General features: G+C 37.1%; 1 protein-coding gene across 1 annotated transcript; it reads right to left on the minus strand.

Moving 5' to 3' along the window:
• Positions 1–5,910: 5,910 nt before the first annotated feature.
• On the minus strand, positions 5,911–14,486 carry desma (desmin a). The gene is made up of 10 exons (XM_038293340.1): positions 13,815–14,486; positions 11,788–11,848; positions 11,550–11,645; positions 9,262–9,423; positions 9,054–9,179; positions 8,832–8,942; positions 8,516–8,625; positions 8,345–8,397; positions 7,627–7,712; positions 5,911–6,545 (listed from the first exon to the last, which is right to left on the minus strand). Exons 1-10 carry the CDS (start codon positions 14,378–14,380, stop codon positions 6,504–6,506), a joined length of 1,413 nt encoding a protein of 470 aa, XP_038149268.1. The 5' UTR covers positions 14,381–14,486; the 3' UTR covers positions 5,911–6,503.
• Between the last annotated feature and the right edge of the window lie 5,142 nt (positions 14,487–19,628).

Below are 19,628 nucleotides of genomic sequence, written 5' to 3' on the forward strand. Positions count from 1 at the left end.
ATACAAACAGAAACACCACAAAATTGGAATGAAACCAATAAAACTAAAAAAAAAAACTTCAAACAGAGCCAAAACCATGACAGAGGGTGAATAAACTCTATCCTTGCTTCTTGGTTCCAATGTCCAAGTAGAATTCTTTAAGAGGTTATGCTTTGTTTTTCAATGGATAGTTCAGTATATCTGAAGTGAAATTACTCATACAGGTATGTAGGTTACATACAGGTAATTATATCACCCTCAGTGGTATAAATCCAGATCAGTAGATTCCAAAAGCTGTAGCAATGTTTTAGTGTTAAACTGAAATAAATCTCATTCTCAGAATCATCATAACCTTTTATATAGTCACTATTTTATAAATTTAAGCTGTTGCCAGATGCACATTCATAATTGATTAACAAAGAAGACGGCCAATTTTTCCACAAGCAAGATAATAGATTTAGTGTACCACTTATGATTATTTTGTGTGAAATATTAGCTGATTGGTGGAATATGGGAAAGCCTTTTTGGTCAGAGTTTTAAAAAAAAGCTCAAATATCCTGCGAGTTTAGGAGAATGTTTTATATGGAATTTTACACTGTCTTACTTTTCTATTTGGTATTTAATCTGACCAGAATATGCTAAACATCTTAGGTTCTCAGGGCACGTTACATAAAGAAAGATTAATATGAGGCACCACCTCCTATTTTAATTTGGTACAGCTATGGTCAAGAAATCTGGTCCTCAGCCAAAGAACGAGATCCCAGATACAAGTGGCTGAAATTAGCTTCTTCTGCAGGGTTGCTGGGCACTCCCTTATAGGGGTGGAGCACCATCTTGAGAGAGATGCTTAAAGTTGAGCTGCCTCTCCTCCACATCGACAGGAGTCAGCTGAGCTGGTTAGGGTATCTTTTTCGGATGCCTCAGGAAGGGTTCCGAGGTTGACCCAGGATAGGATGGAGAGACTGTGTCTCTTAGCCAGCCTGGGAGCACTTTCTAAATTGGAAGTCCCTGGTTCTCCCTGCTTATACTGATGCCCACCCAGTCCCGGATAAAGTGGAAGACGACGAGTACAAATAAATAATGGTTGCATTAACCACACTGATAGTCATTTTACTGGAGTATATTTAAATATAATGTGATAGAAGTCCACTTTTGGTCTCAGATTAGACTTTAGCTTCAGTCTCATTGATCAACTAATCTTAATTTATGTATATGATACTAAGATAGTTTTCAACAGCAGACAGCTGTACCTTGTAACAGAAGCTCAGCTTTAAAAAAATCAGAGCTTTTAATTAAAACCATCTTCTGTTCCACTTCATTGTAATACTCCTGTGGTCTTTCACCATAGTCTCCGTAGTGGTGTAATTTTATTTTTTGCTTGTACCTCAGTCCTCTGTTTTATTTGACCTACTTGTGTTTTACTGTAGTAGTGATGTATGTTATCATATGTAAAAGCTAATCATTGGTTCCTCTCTTGCTTGTAATTGTTAAAGAAATCTGGTCATTCTTCAATGTATATCGCTTCTTCTTTTCATGTAGTACAACATTTTGATTGTAGATACTGACTTGTAAATAACTTTTCAGTCTGCAAATATTTGATTTTGTTATTAACATTAACATTATGCTGTGTTTGTTTTTTTCAGCTGAATATTTTTAATGGAGTAGACCCGTTTATGCTGTAAACCTGCTCTATGTTATTGATTTGACCTAATGTAAATATATCTTTCTCATCCTGCTGTTTAAATCTGTGATGATAAAATTCAGGAGAAAAATTTTAAACTTTAATTTGAACTTGGCTCTGACTCTTATTATTGTCACACAATTAGTTAAAAAACAAACGTCTACTAGGGAGATAACTTTGGTACTGGATTTAATATGGATGTACAGACAGCCCCTCTAAGCTCTGACTGTAAAATTGTAGTTCAGAGGCGTTGACTGCATGATAATAGTTGTCCTATTAAATGAATTTCACAATGTTTGTGATTATGGTCTAAAATGATGTTGTTTTACTGACCTGCTACACATAGATATATAGATGTAGGGAAGAAGAAGAATATATATATATATATACACTATATTGCCAAAAGTATTTGCTCACCTGCCTTGACTCACATATGAGCTTAAGTGACATCCCGTTCCTAATCCATAGGGTTCAATATGACGTCGGTCCACCCTTTGCAGCTAGAACAGCTTCAACTCTTCTGGGAAGGCTGTCCACAAGGTTTAGGAGTGTGTTTATGGGAATTTTTGACCATTCTTCCAGAAGCGCATTTGTGAGGTTGCACACTGATGTTGGACGAGAAGGCCTGGCTCTCAGTCTCCGCTCTAATTCATCCCAAAGGTGTTCTATCGGGTTGAGGTCAGGACTCTGTGCAGGCCAGTCAAGTTCATCCACACCAGACTCTGTCATCCATGTCTTTATGGACCTTGCTTTGTGCACTGGTGCACAGTCATGTTGGAAGAGGAAGGGACCAGCTCCAAACTGTTCCCACAAAGTTGGGAGCATGGAATTGTCCAAAATGTCTTGGGATGCTGAAGCATTCAGAGTTCCTTTCACTGGAACTAAGGGGCCAAGCCCAGCTCCTGAAAAACAACCCCACACCATAATCCCCCCTCCAACAAACTTTACACTTGGCACAATGCAGTCAGACAAGTACCGTTCTCCTGGCAACCGCCAAACCCAGACCCGTCCATCAGATTGCCAGATGGAGAAGCGCGATTCGTCACTCCAGAGAACGTGTCTCCACTGCTCTAGAGTCCAGTGGCGGCGTGCTTTACACCACCGCATCCGACGCTTTGCATTGCACTTGGTGATGTATGGCTTGGATGCAGCTGCTCGACCATGGAAACCCATTCCATGAAGCTCTCTGCGCACTGTTCTTGAGCTAATCTGAAGGCCACATGAAGTTTGGAGGTCTGTAGTGATTGACTCTGCAGAAAGTTGGCGACCTCTTCGCACTATGCGCGTCAGCATCCGCTGACCCCGCTCCGTCAGTTTACGTGGCCTACCACTTCGTGGCTGAGTTGCTGTTGTTCCCAAACACTTCCATTTTCTTATAATACAGCTGACAGTTGACTGTGGAATATTTAGGAGCGAGGAAATTTCACGACTGGATTTGTTGCACAGGTGGCATCCTATCACAGTTCCACGCTGGAATTCACTGAGCTCCTGAGAGCGACCCATTCTTTCACAAATGTTTGTAAAAACAGTCTGCATGCCTAGGTGCTTGAATTTATACACCTGTGGCCATGGAAGTGATTGGAACACCTGATTCCAATAATTTGGATGGGTGAGCAAATACTTTTGGCAATATAGTGTATATATATGTATATATATTAAGGGTGTGCAAAATAATCGTCATGACGATGCATCGCGATTCTAATTTTTGTGATCTACTGCATCGATTCTTGAAGGCCAGAATCGATTATATAAAAAAAAAATAATGAACAAATAAAATACATTAATGGTTGGCGCACATCAGCCAAATCAAGTGGAATACAACTTCCAGTCCAGCAGATGTCGCTGCGGATGTGTTGACGCCCGCTGCTTTGTGTCACAAGCATGTCTGGCCGCGGGATACTGAGACGAGTCATTCGTAAACAAAATATGGAGGAGACTGAGAAAATTCGCCCCCCCGGCTCCATCACATTTCAACAGATGCTTGGATGCATTCTGGCTTTAAAAACAAAGAAGGTAAAAATGAAATTGATATGATGCACGTAATTTGCAAAAGGACCACTGAGGCCATGTAAACGGCACTGATTATCCTTATTTTGTTATTTCAAGTTTGATGAATCCTAAGATCTTTTTATCAGTGTGTCCACGCCAGTAATAGTAGTATTTCTGTCCAGCATTTGTTTTCATGGCAACACCTCCAAAAGTCATTTCAATAAATACAGCTATGTATGAATTCAGTTGCTTTCAGTTATGTATCAATTTAAGACACTATCCAGATCACACACAGCCAGTCAGCCACTGGTAAGGGCTGTATCTTTTTCTTACAGTGTTCAGTGAAAATATCGCAATGCATCGCAATATTTCAAGTATCGTGGTGCATCGTGATAGAATCGCATCGTGGCATGTGAATCGTGATTTGAATCAATAATGACTTCTTTGGCAATACCCACCACTAATATATATATATATATATTCATGAAAACAGTAAGTGCACTGTAACAGCTTTCTTTCATTTGAGTCAGAAAGATAAATCTCAAATTTTAAGCAGGAATAACTGCATTTTTTATTCAAACAATCAAAATTTAACTTACCCTTTACTTAAAAATTCAGTCCAGGGTCTTGTTTCAGATCAACAGGCAAATATGCCATTTATTTTACTCAATTACCAGCTGATTTTATTTCCCAATTTAAACTTCAACTGCATAATTTGTGGTAGATACATAGTATCAGTTTCTTAGGTATTTGATCCCTACCACTGGAAAATATGCTAAATAAAAACAACATTTTTTACACTGTTTTTGCCATTTTGGACTAAGTAATGTTACTTATCAGCAAATTAAGAATGTTGAGTAAAGTAAAAAAAAATGTAATTATTTTTAAGTTATTATTTATGTATATCCAAATATGAACTGATTGGGATTGGTTTGACAGACTTTGGTCCTTTTACATATTTATTTTAATAAAACGTAGTGCAGAGTAGTTGTTTATTTTTAATACCATGACATTGGAGTATGAAACATTTATCAAAAAAAAAACCTATCTTGTCATTTTACGCTTTGATTTGAGCAAACACCCCAACCTTCTTTCCTCATAAAGTCCATAGCCCTTTGAGAAGATGATATTGTATTGTCTGTTCATCTGGCTTTGATTGCCTGAATATTAAACTTTGAATTACATATTTTGCTTTTATCTTTGTGCAGTTTTCCACCAGTTCATATTGTGTCTCTCATGACCTAAATGGCTTAAAGCACTGAAAACTAGAAGCAATGTTTAAGAAGAGATCATAAAGTAAGTTAACTTCATTTTTGAAATGTGCTGCCCTTTGCTGTTGACCTACTATATAATGAGCAGGATATTTTTGACATAAGAAGTAAAAGATAACGTCTCAACGTTCTACCTAACAAAGCTCAGACTAATTAGTGGAGCACTCATCACATTCTTTCTTTTTGAGCTGCTGTGTTATTTAATCTCTAATTCAACCTCTTGTGTTTTATTTCTGCCTAGAAATCCTTTTTATACAGCTCACCTTTTCCATTTCCCTTGTTTTCAGCTTACATCACCTTGTGCTCATTTATTGTGTTTATTTTCTGTCTTCTACACGCACAACCCCAGCCTTTTTTCTACCTCTACTGACATTTTGCTCTCATGGTTTCAGAGACAAATGATACAAACTCTCCTGTTGCTTTCTAATCTGCTTTTTTGTTGGAAACAAAGTGACCAGGGACAACCCATTAACTAGCTGTTGCTCACATTTCTCACACTAATAGATTAGCAGGGCTTCACCTCCTTAAATAAAGTAAATAGAACATCAATATCCTGTAACAGCCCTATGCCTAGCTGATAATGCCTGCATTACTGCTGAAATGGGAGTAAAAATAGGCTAATAAACGGTATAAATACTTTTGGTGCCTCGTAAAGGTATTCATATTGTCTTTTTCAGATGTTATATTACTAGAACACACCATTACATATTTAATTTACTTTATTGGGACTTTATTTTACTGGGTAGCCCAGTCTTAAGTTTGGTTGTTTTTATACGATCTAAAAAGTTTTAATTTCTTGTATATTCTATCCATCCTCCCACCAACTTTGTCTAGTTTTCTGCCAATGGTGAAGAGAAATAAAATCTTGCAACATGATGCTGCCACTGCCATGTTTGTGTGCAATCTTGGAAAATAAAGGTAAAATACAAACATCAAATAATATTCCTATTACACTTAAAAAATAATAATAATAAAAACACATAGTTATGCTCATCTTCAGTGAGGTTTATTTAAAGTGAAGCATCATATCGCTGTTATCCCCTCATACACAAACACTAAGCACATCCTTCTAAGTTCAAACTTTAGACATGACTGAGTCTCCTCCTAGTTCATTGTTTTTTTTCTTCCTTTTTTTTTTAGATTACTTCAATCAAATCTGACACATCCCTTAAATTAGTAACAAAAAATGTAACTAATTTACCATATGCTTGTACTTGTGCACAGATAAACTTCTGGATACCTTTCAGTTTGACATTTAACCACACTGTTACTGACTCATTGATCTGTCTTGAGCCTCAATAATGTCCATCCTTGGTGCTAAACAACAACATTCTGTTTACATTGATGCCCTTCTGAAGAAGAAAGTGATGCTAAAAAAAGGTTTCAAATCCTGGAATGCCCTTCCTTTAAAACCAGACTAAGGCCACCATGCCAGCTTCTATGCCATGATGTTAGTGAAGATTGTTATTATAATCATACTCTTCATGTTTATAAACATTGGCTCAGCTCATCTCTTCTAATTGTAATGTAGGAAACGACTTAGATATTTGTTCATTTTTTATTTCTCATTTCATGTTGCCTCTTTACATGATGTCCTGCTGATGCTGTGTTGACTCGCTGACGACCTAAGGCAAAAGAAGAAATCTCATTAGTGATGGTAAAGGCACTCAAGGGAATAAGCAAAACATAACACAGACAAAAGATCGAGTAAATAATTCCAAACTGCAGAGGTTATGGCTTGGATTGAAGTGCTGTGCAGGTTTGTGAAGTCACCCTTCGTATGTTTACACTATGACAGAATGCAGCAGTTCTAGTTAAGCGTCTACAAACTACATGTAAAAGTGAGAAACAGTAGACTTCCATATTTCCTTGTAGTGTGATTGACATGCATATGTGCAGAGATACTGAAGAAAAGCTATAAAAGGAAGTGAGCGGCAAATAGAAGGTAGGTGGATCAATAAAACTAAACTTACACTCTGGGCGATTGCACCCTGGCTCATGGAATATTTCATCTAAGAACATAATATATTTGAAATGATCTGTCATAACAGAAGCATTCCCACTTACAGTTGTTTTCAACAAATTTATCATGACAGTTATTGCTAAATCAGCATTGACTCGTGGCACTTTATTATTAGAGTCTAAATATGTACTTTTAAGGGTTTTTGCATCATTATTGTGGAACAGGAGTAGGGAGCAGGGAAGTTACTTTGATCTTTGAGAACATTTAGGGATTTCTACTTAAAGAATAACAAGTATACCATGGGAATATGTGAAATTTAGCTATTTGCTCAATTTACACATTCTAGATGGTACAGTAAGAGCTGCAATCTCTATAATGAGCCTTCCTGCTATTTTGTATATTTGTATACAGTTAAATATCACTAACATATATAATAAAAAATAAAGTTTATATATTTCTCAAAATACAATTATTAAAACCAAAAATTACAATGTTAATTTGGGAATACTCTGCATTAAGTTTATGTTTTTCTAAATAAAGAGGCCAAAAAACCTGTTTGTGTAACTATTTACATTTAAATTTAGCTATCAGGAGTCATGAAGAACATTAACTGATTTAAAAGGTATAGGAAGGATGGGGACTAGGAAGAGGGATTCAGCCTGTGTTTGCATGAGAAACTCATGTTAGCTTGGACGGACTAATTTGTCATTGCTGTGGTTGTGCAGATGCATGTAAAGTCAAACCTCTCCATCACGGGTCTCAATCGTCTTGATGACAACAGTTTTCTTGGAGTGAACCTCAGATCCTCGCTGGGACTCAGGACTGGTCTCTGTAAGAATACATTCAGCACTTTAGTAAGCTTAAACAATAGTTTCAGTGTATTATAGATTGTGGATGCTGTCTAGATTAGAAAAAAAGATGCTTGTTGAGTCAAAAAATTATTGATACACAATAAAACTCCCTCAGTGTACGTGTTTTAATTTTACTATTACAACATTTTTATCTAAAATATGACAATAATGATTAATTATTGTACTTAGAAATAAAATCTGAGATACATATTTTTTGGGCATATTGTATTCATATCACATGATGTTATAATACAGCTTAAAAAGTTGATTTATGAAATTTTTGGAAGTCTTGCATATTTTGATATACATCAAGTACACAAAACAGTTAACGGTTAACACATAAAAGGAGGAGAAAGAGGTATATGATTTTATTAGTTTGGCTTTCTTTATTTGAAACCAATGACCATTAAGGTTTTGTTGGGTTTTTGTGTTCTTCAACATCCCCACACTGTGGTCACAATGTGTAACTGCACAATATGTCATAACCTCAAAATAACATCTACCATATTTAGTCACAGAGTATAATTAGATGCTTTGATCTTTCTTTTTGACCCCACTTGGAACGTAAAATTTACGAGTTAATGAAAGAACATGTTTCTAATTCAGCTACCTCTGAATCCAATGGAGGAATAGGCAGACTGGACAGGCATGGTGGTGGTGATCCTGCAAGTAAAGACACATAGAATAAGGAGAATGAATGGTAAAAAGTCTTATGAGGTAGATATTGCCCTTGAAGATGTTTGACTTTTAAAGCAAAAAAAAAAAAAAAAACGAAACAGACCTGCTCTCCTCTCCCTCCAGCAACTTGCGATAGGTGGCAATTTCAATGTCAAGGGCCATCTTCACATTGAGGAGATCCTGGTACTCCCTCAGGTGGCGAGCCATATCATCCTTAAGGTCAAAAGCATTGAAAGTATTTAATTAAAGGCCTTTTTGATTCCCCCCAAAAATTTCTAGAAACTAAAACATTCGGATGAAAACACTGAGATTATCAGATGCAACAGGTTTGGTTGTTTCCAAAAGACCACATCTGATATTGGCTGCTTTCATCAATCTGCTGTTGCATTCAATGTGTCAGAGATATTAAAATGTATTACCTTCATCTTGGCAATGTCTGCCTCCAGCTTTGAAATGGTATCCTGGAAACCGGAGGCTTCTCGGCCCATCCGATCCTCCATTTCCCTCATCTGGCGCAGCAGAGACTCGTTCTGAAAGAAAACAAGACGATGACAAGTTTATTCCAGAATCAAAGCAGATAGAGAGATGTAATTCAAGCTGTATCACATAACTAAAACATATTGAGTTAGCTAAATACTGACGGTGCCCTTAAGAGAGTCAATTTCACAGGTGTAGGACTGGATCTGGTGACGGTATTCCATGGTTTCCTGCTTGGCCTGGCGCAGAGCATCGTTGTTCTTGTTCACAGCTTGGTTCAGATCAGACACCTTGAGAAAACACCAGGCAAGTTTTTAAACATTTCAGGAACAGTGAAAACTATCTTTTACTAACATAGTGCTTCTAATCTACCTTAGACTTGTACCATTCTTCAGCCTCTGCAATGTTCTTTGCAGCGATGGCTTCGTACTGCATGCGGATGTCCCTGAGGGCAGCAGTCAGGTCAGGCTTGGACATGTCCATCTGGACCTGGACCTGAGTGTCCTGCATCTGGTTCTGCAGCTCTCTGATCTCCTGTAAGGGGTCCATGGAAAGAAGAGGTGTATTTTAAGCATAAATAATGAATAAAAGGTTAGTTGGTAATATAACAAAAAAAAAAAAAGATTTATAGATTATAAACTGGAAATGAACTCCAGTTTAATTTTTCAATTTCTTATTAAAGAAGCAATGTTCAGAAAAGGCTATGCTTTGAATGTTTTTAAAAAAAAACACAGGGTCTGGGGGTTTTGCTGTTTTCTGGTGTGAGTGAGCTTCTCATTAAAGCGAGGATCTTTGGTGGTGGCTGGGCCGACCTGTGTTCCTGCACACCTGAGAATATTTTTCAATCAAGATAACAAGCATGTATATCAGGAGGTGAAGGCTCATTTTGGTTCGTCGGATGATTACCCCTGATATTCCAGACAAAGACTTAAACCCGGAATTTCCCTCTTGTTAAAATTTGTCTTCTTGTGAATCTATTTTAATGTGGAGTCTGTTATTGCTCCAGGCAACCAGTGATCCACAGTTTGACGCCACTCTTCAAAGAAAAAGGTCTAACCTGTGTACAGTAGTTCTCAGTCTTCATCACCTGTCTGCCCGCTCCCTAGCATGATGTCTGTTGCAAGTACCAACACTCTTGGATCTCATTTACTTTCTCCTGGATCTCTGGGGTAAAGTCTGCAAAGCCCACTGAATTAAACCCCTACAGATCCATGTTACCTCCCCTTCATCTCTCAAGTATCCATCAGTCATCAGTTGTCATCAAACAACTTCTTCCTGATCTTTACCTTTTTCCCCTCAGACCAACCAGACAGTTAAACTGACTTCTTGTAGTTTTCCTCTAAAAGATTATTGTTGCTTTTTCTAAACTAAAATGTTAAAACTCACTGGTTCTCTATGGGATTGTGCATGTGGGTCAAAAAACTACAAACCAACATGACACACAGGGCCCCCCACACACAAAGAACAAATGCTTAAATAAGTCATAAAATAAACTTGGTAGACTAATGATATACAACTGATAAACAGGCTTTCATTAGTTATATGTTGTTGCTATTGTTTTAATCATTTTGTAATTTTTTCACATTTTCTTCCAATTTTTTTGTGTTACAGTTTAAAGAGAAAAAAATGAACTTGATAAATGATAAAAAGAAAAGGAATGCTTAGACATGTTTTTTGTGCTGACATTTTAACCTTGTAATGCGAAAAGCTCTTTTTTTAATAAAAAATATCTGCATCTTACAAAACTTAGTACTTTACACAAAAACATATATCTGCCAAAAACCTTTAGTTGCTAATTATGTAATAAAAATTCTGTATAAAGAAGTGAATGGCATAAAAAAAACTGTCTACATATAAAAGACCGAGTTTCAAAGATCTTTTTCTTGATGTTAACAGCAGCTAATTACACATCTTTTAAAGTAAATTTTCATTAACACTATATTCAACCCTTTAAATGGTTTGGAAAAGATCTGAAACAGATCTATCAAAATCAATCATTTAATTTAATAGAGTTCCACCTTTTAACCTTGTATTTGTATTAATAAACCTTCTGAATGACTGAGTTGTTTTCATTTCTGTAAGGAAGACTTAGCAAAGGGAAAATCCTTAAAACAACTGTAATTCTTTCCTTTTAGATATGTTTTTAACTTGCCAGCTTTGGTTTTGCTCAGATGACTGTCTGGTCCGATCAAAGGTTTTAAATAGCAATGCATCTGTTGTCACGCATACAAGCACACACACTGTAGCAGTGTCCCACAACAGCTGCCATGCTCTTTTAAACCAGTTGGCACTTCAGCATTTCTAGGAGGTCAAAGTTGAGACAAAGAAGAAGAAAAAATGATGAGAAGGCCCCTCTGCTGCGCTCTGAATCTGAGCTTGTGGCTCACCCAGCCTCTATGCAAGGCAATGTGCGAAAATATCTTTTGGTTCTGTACGTTTTTTCTTGAGTCAGAGTGTGTGTCTTAATGCGTGTGATTTAACATCATAGGAAGCGTTTATGTGTGAAGTCTTTGATTGCTTAGAGAGATGCATTCTGACAGACTCTAAACTGATTTTACGTTGTAGAATCTGGCTTGCGAAGGTGCAAAATGGTTAAGTACAAGCCATCTTAGAGACAGAACTATGTAGATATGCTGAAATCCCTTATAAGAGTAACAAACCTCCTCATGGATTTTCTTGAGGAAGGCAATCTCCTCCTGCAAGCTCTCAATGCGTCTCTCCAGGTCCAGCCTGGCCAGAGTTGCACTGTCAACATCCTGCATACAACAATAGAGCAAGAAAATACATTCAGACCATGTAGATGACAAAGAATCTGTATTACAGCACAATTCCGACAAAAGGTTACATTTCTATTGGCAAATTAAACTTAGAAAAGCATAAAAATATTTTAACACATACAGCTCTAAATGCAGACAGGTTGTTCTCAGCCTCTTCCTTCTGGTGAATCTCTTCTTGAAGTCTACGAGAGAGATATGGTCCAAAGGGGGAAAAGATGACAGAAGAAAGTTAAAAGGCAAAATCTTCATGCATTTTCCTTATTATCTGGCTTCTGGTTTATTTGTTGATAAAGCTTAATAGACAAATGCTGGTTTCTTTTTTTTTTTTTTATCTAACCTCTGCAGCTGTTCCATTAGCCCTACGGCTTTGATGCAGCTGCTCTCAAACTGTTAGAGACTGTGGGGTAAAAAGAAGAACTCTATAGAGCCCTGCCCTGGCTCCTTCTGTTTCTACATTTAGCATTTCACAAAGCACTTCTAACAAGAAGGACATCTGTTTAAAATATATATTTAAGCAGAGTTACAGATATGTGGGATTTAGAATGTCTGGTTAAATGTTCATATTTGGGGAATTAAAACATGAAAATGTTGTGATGAAATAGCTGAATGTTAGTTTCTCATCTTGTAGCTGTAAGCAAGCCAGAGGTTTATGTGTATTTTGATCTCAGCGGGTGCATCAAGTGCTTTTTCTGGACTCACTCACAGCTTTGGGCACCTGCTCAAAGAGGGCTGATAAACAGAATATGAAGAGCTGAAGACTGTGTCTGCACTGTGTGTGTGCATGCAGCCATGTTTTTGCTATCTTGTGGGGACGATTGGCCAGGAATATGCTACATTTTGGGGACTTATATTGGTTGGTTCCAATGAGCAATCGTTCTCTTCTTAAGGAGGGGGTTAGGTTAAGTCCTAAGGTGTTAATTGAGTTTAGATTAGGTTTAGGGTTACACATGTGTTGGTAATGGTTAGGGTTAGGGTCTGGGTTAGGCTGTAGAGGTGATTGGGAAATGAATGGAAGTCAATGGAAATAACCCACAAGGATAGTGTCACACAACAGGTGTGTGTGCGTGTGTGTTTGTGTGTGTTGGGCGTGGGGGTGGGATGTCTTAAGAGGAAGCTGAGTGCACCGTGTGCATGTTGGGTGACTTTTGATCACACACTTTACTGTGAGCTATGATGCATTTGGTGACATGATGGAATTTTCACAGAAACACAACCTGACATAGAGGCTATGAACAGACAGATTTAGCCTCACAAGCATATTTCACAATGAAATGCTGAATTAAACGGTAGAAGATATTTTGCTTTAATCGAGAAGAGATCTTGGTCTGAAAGCTCGCAGTCTGGCTGAAACTTTATCTTCCAACTGTTTATTCCTATGAGTCCACAAGTCTGTCTCTATCTCCATTTCCCTTTGTGGTGATTCTTGGAAATATATTTATGTAATTATAGCAAGGTGGAGAAGTGTAACATTCCATGAAGCGTGCCTCTCAAAATGTTTCTGGCCTACCTGATGTATAGGCCAGAAACATTATTTCTGTCTCTAAAGGACAGAAATAATTAGCTTTTTTTTTTACAAAATACTTTCTACCCACATTTTTTTAAGAATATCTTGACTTTATTGGACAGAGGTTTGAGTTTGCCTCATAAAAGAATGCTTGGCAGGTCTGGTGATCAAGCTGACAACATCCAAATATTACGGTTGACCTTGTGCTTCTTTGGTCCCTAACAGTAGCATCACCATAGCAGGCAGAATGTTTATCAGAATCTGTTTATTTCTAAATAGATCATCCAGCTTTCTTAATAATGCCACCTTTTAAATGTCTGTCACTACCTCCTAGCCCCGCCCAAAAGAAAACATGGACAGTTTCAGTTTTTCAAATCAAGGATACAAAATTTTAAGGTCACTAAAAAATATGTTCGGAATTATCAAAGGGTCACCCTTTTTGTAAGTATACCTTAATTCTAGGCTCTGCCTCTTCTAACCCATACTGTATACATTTCCTGAAAAACTGCTCTAGCCTTCCAATTTGGTGTATCACCTTGGGTTATTGTTTTTGGCCCCCACTTGCCTACATTACATGATTTTTGTGTGCCAAAAAACTCATAATGCATTCACCCACATACTAACACACCATGATGACATCCTACCTGAGCTTTAGTTTCTGCAGATCATCTGCTAGGTTGTCCCTCTCTACTTCCACCCTGGCACGTTGGTTGGTGAGGGCCTCAATCTGCCTCCTCAGCTCCCTCATTTCCTCCTCGTACAGCTCAGCCACACGGCCAGGCCCCTCTCGAACCCTCAGCTTCTCAATCTCCATGGTCAATGCAGCATTCTGCTGTTCCAGGAATCGTACCTTCTCGATGTAGCTGGCAAAGCGGTCATTGAGGTGCTGAAGTTCGGCCTTCTCATTGGTCCTTGTGTTGAGGAAGTCTTGGTTCATGGCATCTGCTAGGTTGAAGTCGAGCTTCTCGCCACTGTAGGTACGCATGGCTGTAGAGGAACCGAATCCTGCTCCCCCGGCTCTGAAGCTGGAGAAGGAGGGGACAGCGGTACTCTTGACCTCATAGACTCTGGAAGACATATGACTGGAAGCAGAGCTTCGACCTCCTCCTGAGGAATAGAGGGATGACATTGGTGATGAACCAACACCAGAACCAAAGGTTCGGCGGTAGGATGAGGCGCTCTGGGCTGAGGAGGCGTAGGACTTGCTCATGGTTGCTTTACAGCTTGGTTGGCTTGTTGGTTTAAGGAAGCTGTTTCAGAAGCTGAGACCCAACCGTCCCACCAGGCAACTGGAAGAAAAACTTGGTGAAGAATCTGCAGGGACTGTGAGCAGCTATTTGTAGACCAGCCACACCCACTCCTGCCACCAGCCCCTCCTCTATGTCCTCCCTCTATCTCCGTTTACTTGGTACCTCTTTCCCACCACATAACCCCCCTCAAAACTGAGTTATTCTATCCATTTGATATAATAGCAAGGTTTATAGAACATTAAATTGAAACCATTTTTTCAATGGTCATTTTTATCTGACAATGGTTAAACTATAAACGAGGTATTTATTGACATTTAGAAAAGCCTAATATGCTTAATTTTTACATCGGATTATTGCATTTTTGACCCATACTGTTATATGATTTGATTTATTTTGCATTTGAAATTGGCTCCAGAGTCTCCATCCCCCTCACATTCCAATCCCCCACCTTGTCTCGCCTGTTGCCAGCCTTGAATTCAGCTGTTGAGACGATCCAGTTTCAGCTGCTGGTAAAGTTGATCAGCTATGCATTCATAACGATCTCTTCTGAAACATGACCATGCAAGCAATGAGGAGTCTGATTCATTCAGGGACTGCAATAGTTAGCTGTTGTAGCATTAATAATAAACTTAAAAATGAATTCTGTGAATAAAAAAAGACATGAAATCAGACATATCTTTCCTTAATTGTTGATCAATAAAACTTACAATACAATACAAATCCTGTGAAAGGAGATATATAGTACCTCAAATTGCATCGCAATGCAGAATTAATCTCACGCTGTTATGATATGAATCACGCGTATTATATTTAAAGTTAAGGGAGATAATATAATGGTCTCTACCAAACTTACCTTTTTAGTAATTTGAGGCCAAATATTAGATTAGCAATGGGAAAAAAAGATTCCCACACAGATATTAAAGTCAGTGCAAATAGTCCAGAAGAATATGACTAAATGTTTACTACAATTTCATTATTATTTAGAAACAAACAACAAAAATATAATCACCTACTACCTTTGGTTATTGAGTTTTCTGTGTAACTTAATGGTGGGTTCAAAAGCATTTAATCAAACTGATGTAATTGAAAGGTTTTTAATGAATGTTCCCTAATAATTTGTTTCAGAAATAGGACCTAAAATAAACCGTCTTAAAACGTGAATATGCCATTATTTTGTTATAAAAGCAAACTTGTATTCATATTTTGGGTATTTTATGTGATAGGTGAAGAAAAATTAAGTATTTTTGTAAAGAGGAAGGATAGTGCATATGCTTAAATTTGACATTTTGTCATAATAATAATAATTTAAAAAAAAAGCCCACTGCTTTAATGCTCAACTTTCTTTGCTTAGATATTTATTATAGAATCCATTATCAACAAATTACATTCAAATCAAACCAAATTAGTGTAAAAGGTGGTTGCATATTTATATACATAATCATACATATTCATCAATAAAAGTAATCCTAAAGTAAAGTCTACATGTATTTCACTCAATGTTAACAAAATCTAGCTCTTCTGCAACAGGCTTTTAAAGAAAAATGGTTTCTTTAGAACCAAGAAACACTGCAGACACATCAACGATTCATTTATGGAGTTATAGCAAAGTTAATAAGCACACAAGGCTAGTTTTCGGATGGGCGGGTCTATGCATCTCATGAGTTCAAATCTGGCAAAATTAGAACTTTTGCAAAAAAGAAAGGGGAAAACATTGATCTCCAGAAGTGAGAAGCTGATGGAGACACCACAAAATACTTTCAACATTAAATGCAGCAAAAGAGAAGCAGACGTTTTGAATTGGTAAAGTTAAATGCAAATAAAAATCAGACTTCTCCCATTTCTTTTTTGTGAGATCTTGAAAACCATGGAAAATGTTCCTTCCATTTCAAAGCTATGCACTACATTACTTTTTTTGTAATTTACTGTACAGAATAACATCACAAAGAAACAGAATGACTCTTTTGAGTTTAATGTAAAAAAGTCAACAGGTTTGATACTTTTGCACTGCTTTTATGTTACCTTATAATTGAATTTACTTTTCATTTTCAAGAGATATCGGTTACATTACCAGTTTATGAGATTTAATTACGGTATTTAAAATAATCTAAATATCATATCATATCACTTTTAAAACCTTCTAGTACTTTTTTGACCTTTGGTAATTCCATGATTAGAATGAGTCAGAGCAAACTATTCTTATTATTACAATACTGTACAACTTATGCTCTGTTATTTCAGATGTGTATATTTATCCCTGGTTATATAAGAAGCAGCAAAATTTAACTGATAAGAGCTGCCAGAAAGGTTGCATACTCTTCTCTGAGTCTGTGACCTTGATCGCCTCTTGAAGGGTCATTGAGTGTTGAATGTTTTGGCACACTAGATGTAAGCTAGGCTTTGCTTTGAATCTGGATGGGTTCACATGTTGTAATCATTGAAGTAGACTAAAAGCTGACATGGAGACAACTTTTCAATGAAATAATAATAATAATGCAAACTTCCAGTGAGAACCATCCTGAACCATTTCGAAGCTTAGCTTGGGACTGAAAATCATCAGGGCCTCCAAAGAAAAGTCATTTAAAAGTTTTACCATAAAACTGGTATCAGTCTACTTTGTACTATTGCTATTACATTCCAAATAGCAATGTTGGATAGACTAAAGTTCACATTTAGGTTACCTTTAGGTCCACATGTTTTTTTTGTTATTCCTGTCACTTTCATTTTCCAAAAAGGTCATTTCTAGAATTTTATTTAAATTCCTCTGTCTTTTTTCCCTGTTAATCTTTAATTTTCCTCATGTCCTCTGTTTCGGTCTTCATCCAGTTGCATTTCATTTTTCTGATTAGTCTCCTCTGGTTCTCATAAAACACCCCCCAAGCAGTAACCATTTACTTTCTTTATCTAATCATCAGATTCTTCATTGGTTAGTTCTGAGTCATGCCTACCTGTCTGCATTTCTGTTGCCAGGCTGCAAAACTTCTATCCACACTGTGACTCATCTTTGTATCTAAGATCTATTACTAATACATTGTCTCTTTTGTATAAGCATTTCTTTAACTTACTGCTACATATAGGTTTAAAGAGACCTAAAAATGATAAAATATCTCTAAAAAACAATATGGCTTGTTGATGCCAAAGAAGAAAGAACAGACAGGTTGTAGTTGTTAGAAATGCAAGACTAGCTCAAATAACCACTTTTTACAACCAAGGTATGTAGAATACCATCTCTGAAAGTTCAATAACATAAGGACCCCAAGTTGTTTAACTCCTGGGAGAGAACTGAGGCTGCAACTCACACAAGCTCAGTAAAATTGGACAATATCAGATTGGTGTAAGGTTTTGTTGTTAACCAGAAACATGCTTAAATGCTAACATTAAAGCATGGGTGCATTCTGTGTTTAACAACCTAAATTAATTTATTGAATGCTTGTACTCTCATTTCATTAGCATGAGGTTGGGATGAGTTTAGATTAGCATTGCATCGTGGAGTTGCAGCCATCCCTTCATGCTGTCATGTATATTAATCGTTACCTTGTATAATTTCTGACACCTGATTAAATCTATGCATTGTAAGTGTTTGCAAATAAATTCAACAAAGTTGTACTTTGTTGCTCATAAGCAACTTCCCTCTAATCCCTCTAATACGACAGAAAATATATTTTTAGCTTACTTGTGGTCTATAAAATTATTTTTATTAAATAAACAATGCACAAACAAATCTTAACTGGTCAAAAGAGCAGTCAGTGTTAATATAATGGTAATATATGGTAAGAAATCAGATTTAAATGGAATCAGGACCCTTAAGCAAATTCTGCTTTGGGCCCTATACATTCTTGCTTGCTTTGCCTAGTGGGCTTGATGATATTTGACTTAACTGTATAAGAAACTGTTATTAGAAAAAAAAAAAATTTAAATGATTAATCAGATTGTAGCTAGTATTGTCAAAGCCTAAGTTGTCTGCATGTCGAGTATGTAACTATTTGTCTTTACCAGTTTGGGATGTTTCATTTCATCTGTAAGCATTACAAACAACCTACTGCACATGTTTTTAAGATTCAAGAGTGGCTGGAAACAAATCATCTACACGTATTAGGAATCCAGGTACTAAATGCTTGTAGGTGCAAAGTGCAAAGTGGAAACCTCATCTGTAAAAATAGATTGCACTTTTGCACGACTTCAAGTTCCTACCTTAAGTATACTGTCATAGCTGTGAATTTATGAGTTGGAAGTAATGATGAGTCAAATACAACCGTTGTGAAAATCTTGTAGTAACCTTTGAGAGCCAAATACAGGGAACAGAAAAGTTCTCAGTACAACCAGCCCAGAAGAAAAAAGGCCAGTAAGTGTTTATTCTGTGTACCTAAAAGATTTTATTTTGGGTTAAAAAAAGAGGCATTAATGAGTCTGCATTCGTATTTATAGGTAACCATGCAGGAAGGGTCATTGTGTGTGGTCAGGCACATATTCATCTTTTAAAAAGAAGCAAGCATGTCAGCTGTTGTGGGTGGTAGCAGCCCTATTTTTAGATTTCCAATTCAGAGCTCAGCCTGGTTGGCATTTGTCCCAAAATACCTCACAAGAATAAAGACAATGCATATTAGCATGGATTCAATAATTACAAGCATGTGATCTGTTTGGGGTTCATGAGTGTTAAATAGTACTGTTAATAACATAATGTAAATTTTTGATCAAATTCAATTGATCTTTTCTATCTAAAGAAAACCCAGCGAATGGCATTGGGTTACTGACTTGAAGAATTCACAGGTTATGGATGAGCTGCGATGGTCAAAAGTCAGATACGTTGTGACGCCAACATTGCAGCATTCCCTCATATGAACTTACGTGTTGCAAGAGTGGAACTCCCCTCTAAAGAAACCTCCAGCAGAACCTGGCTCCGTGTGAACAGCCAGCTGCCATGACCAATCAAGGGTTTAAGAATAGAGAGCATTCAAACAAAAGGAACACGGAATAATTGATCCAAGAGGACTTTCTATGTCAGATAACGGAAAAAGGAAATGCCAGAAGTAGCTTTATTCATTGGATAACTTTTCTACAATGTAATAGTGCTCCTGTTATACACTGGAAATCTACTGGGATTCACTGATTATTGTGGTTAACAACCAAACTGACTCTGTCAACAGATAAATGCCAAAAAACAACACTTATTTCACAAAATAGCATGCATATTCAATAACATGATGTGTTCAG

This window comes from Cyprinodon tularosa, unplaced genomic scaffold (assembly GCF_016077235.1).
Source record: "Cyprinodon tularosa strain WSP-4 unplaced genomic scaffold, ASM1607723v1 ctg324, whole genome shotgun sequence".
Taxonomy (NCBI): Eukaryota; Metazoa; Chordata; class Actinopteri; order Cyprinodontiformes; family Cyprinodontidae; genus Cyprinodon; species Cyprinodon tularosa.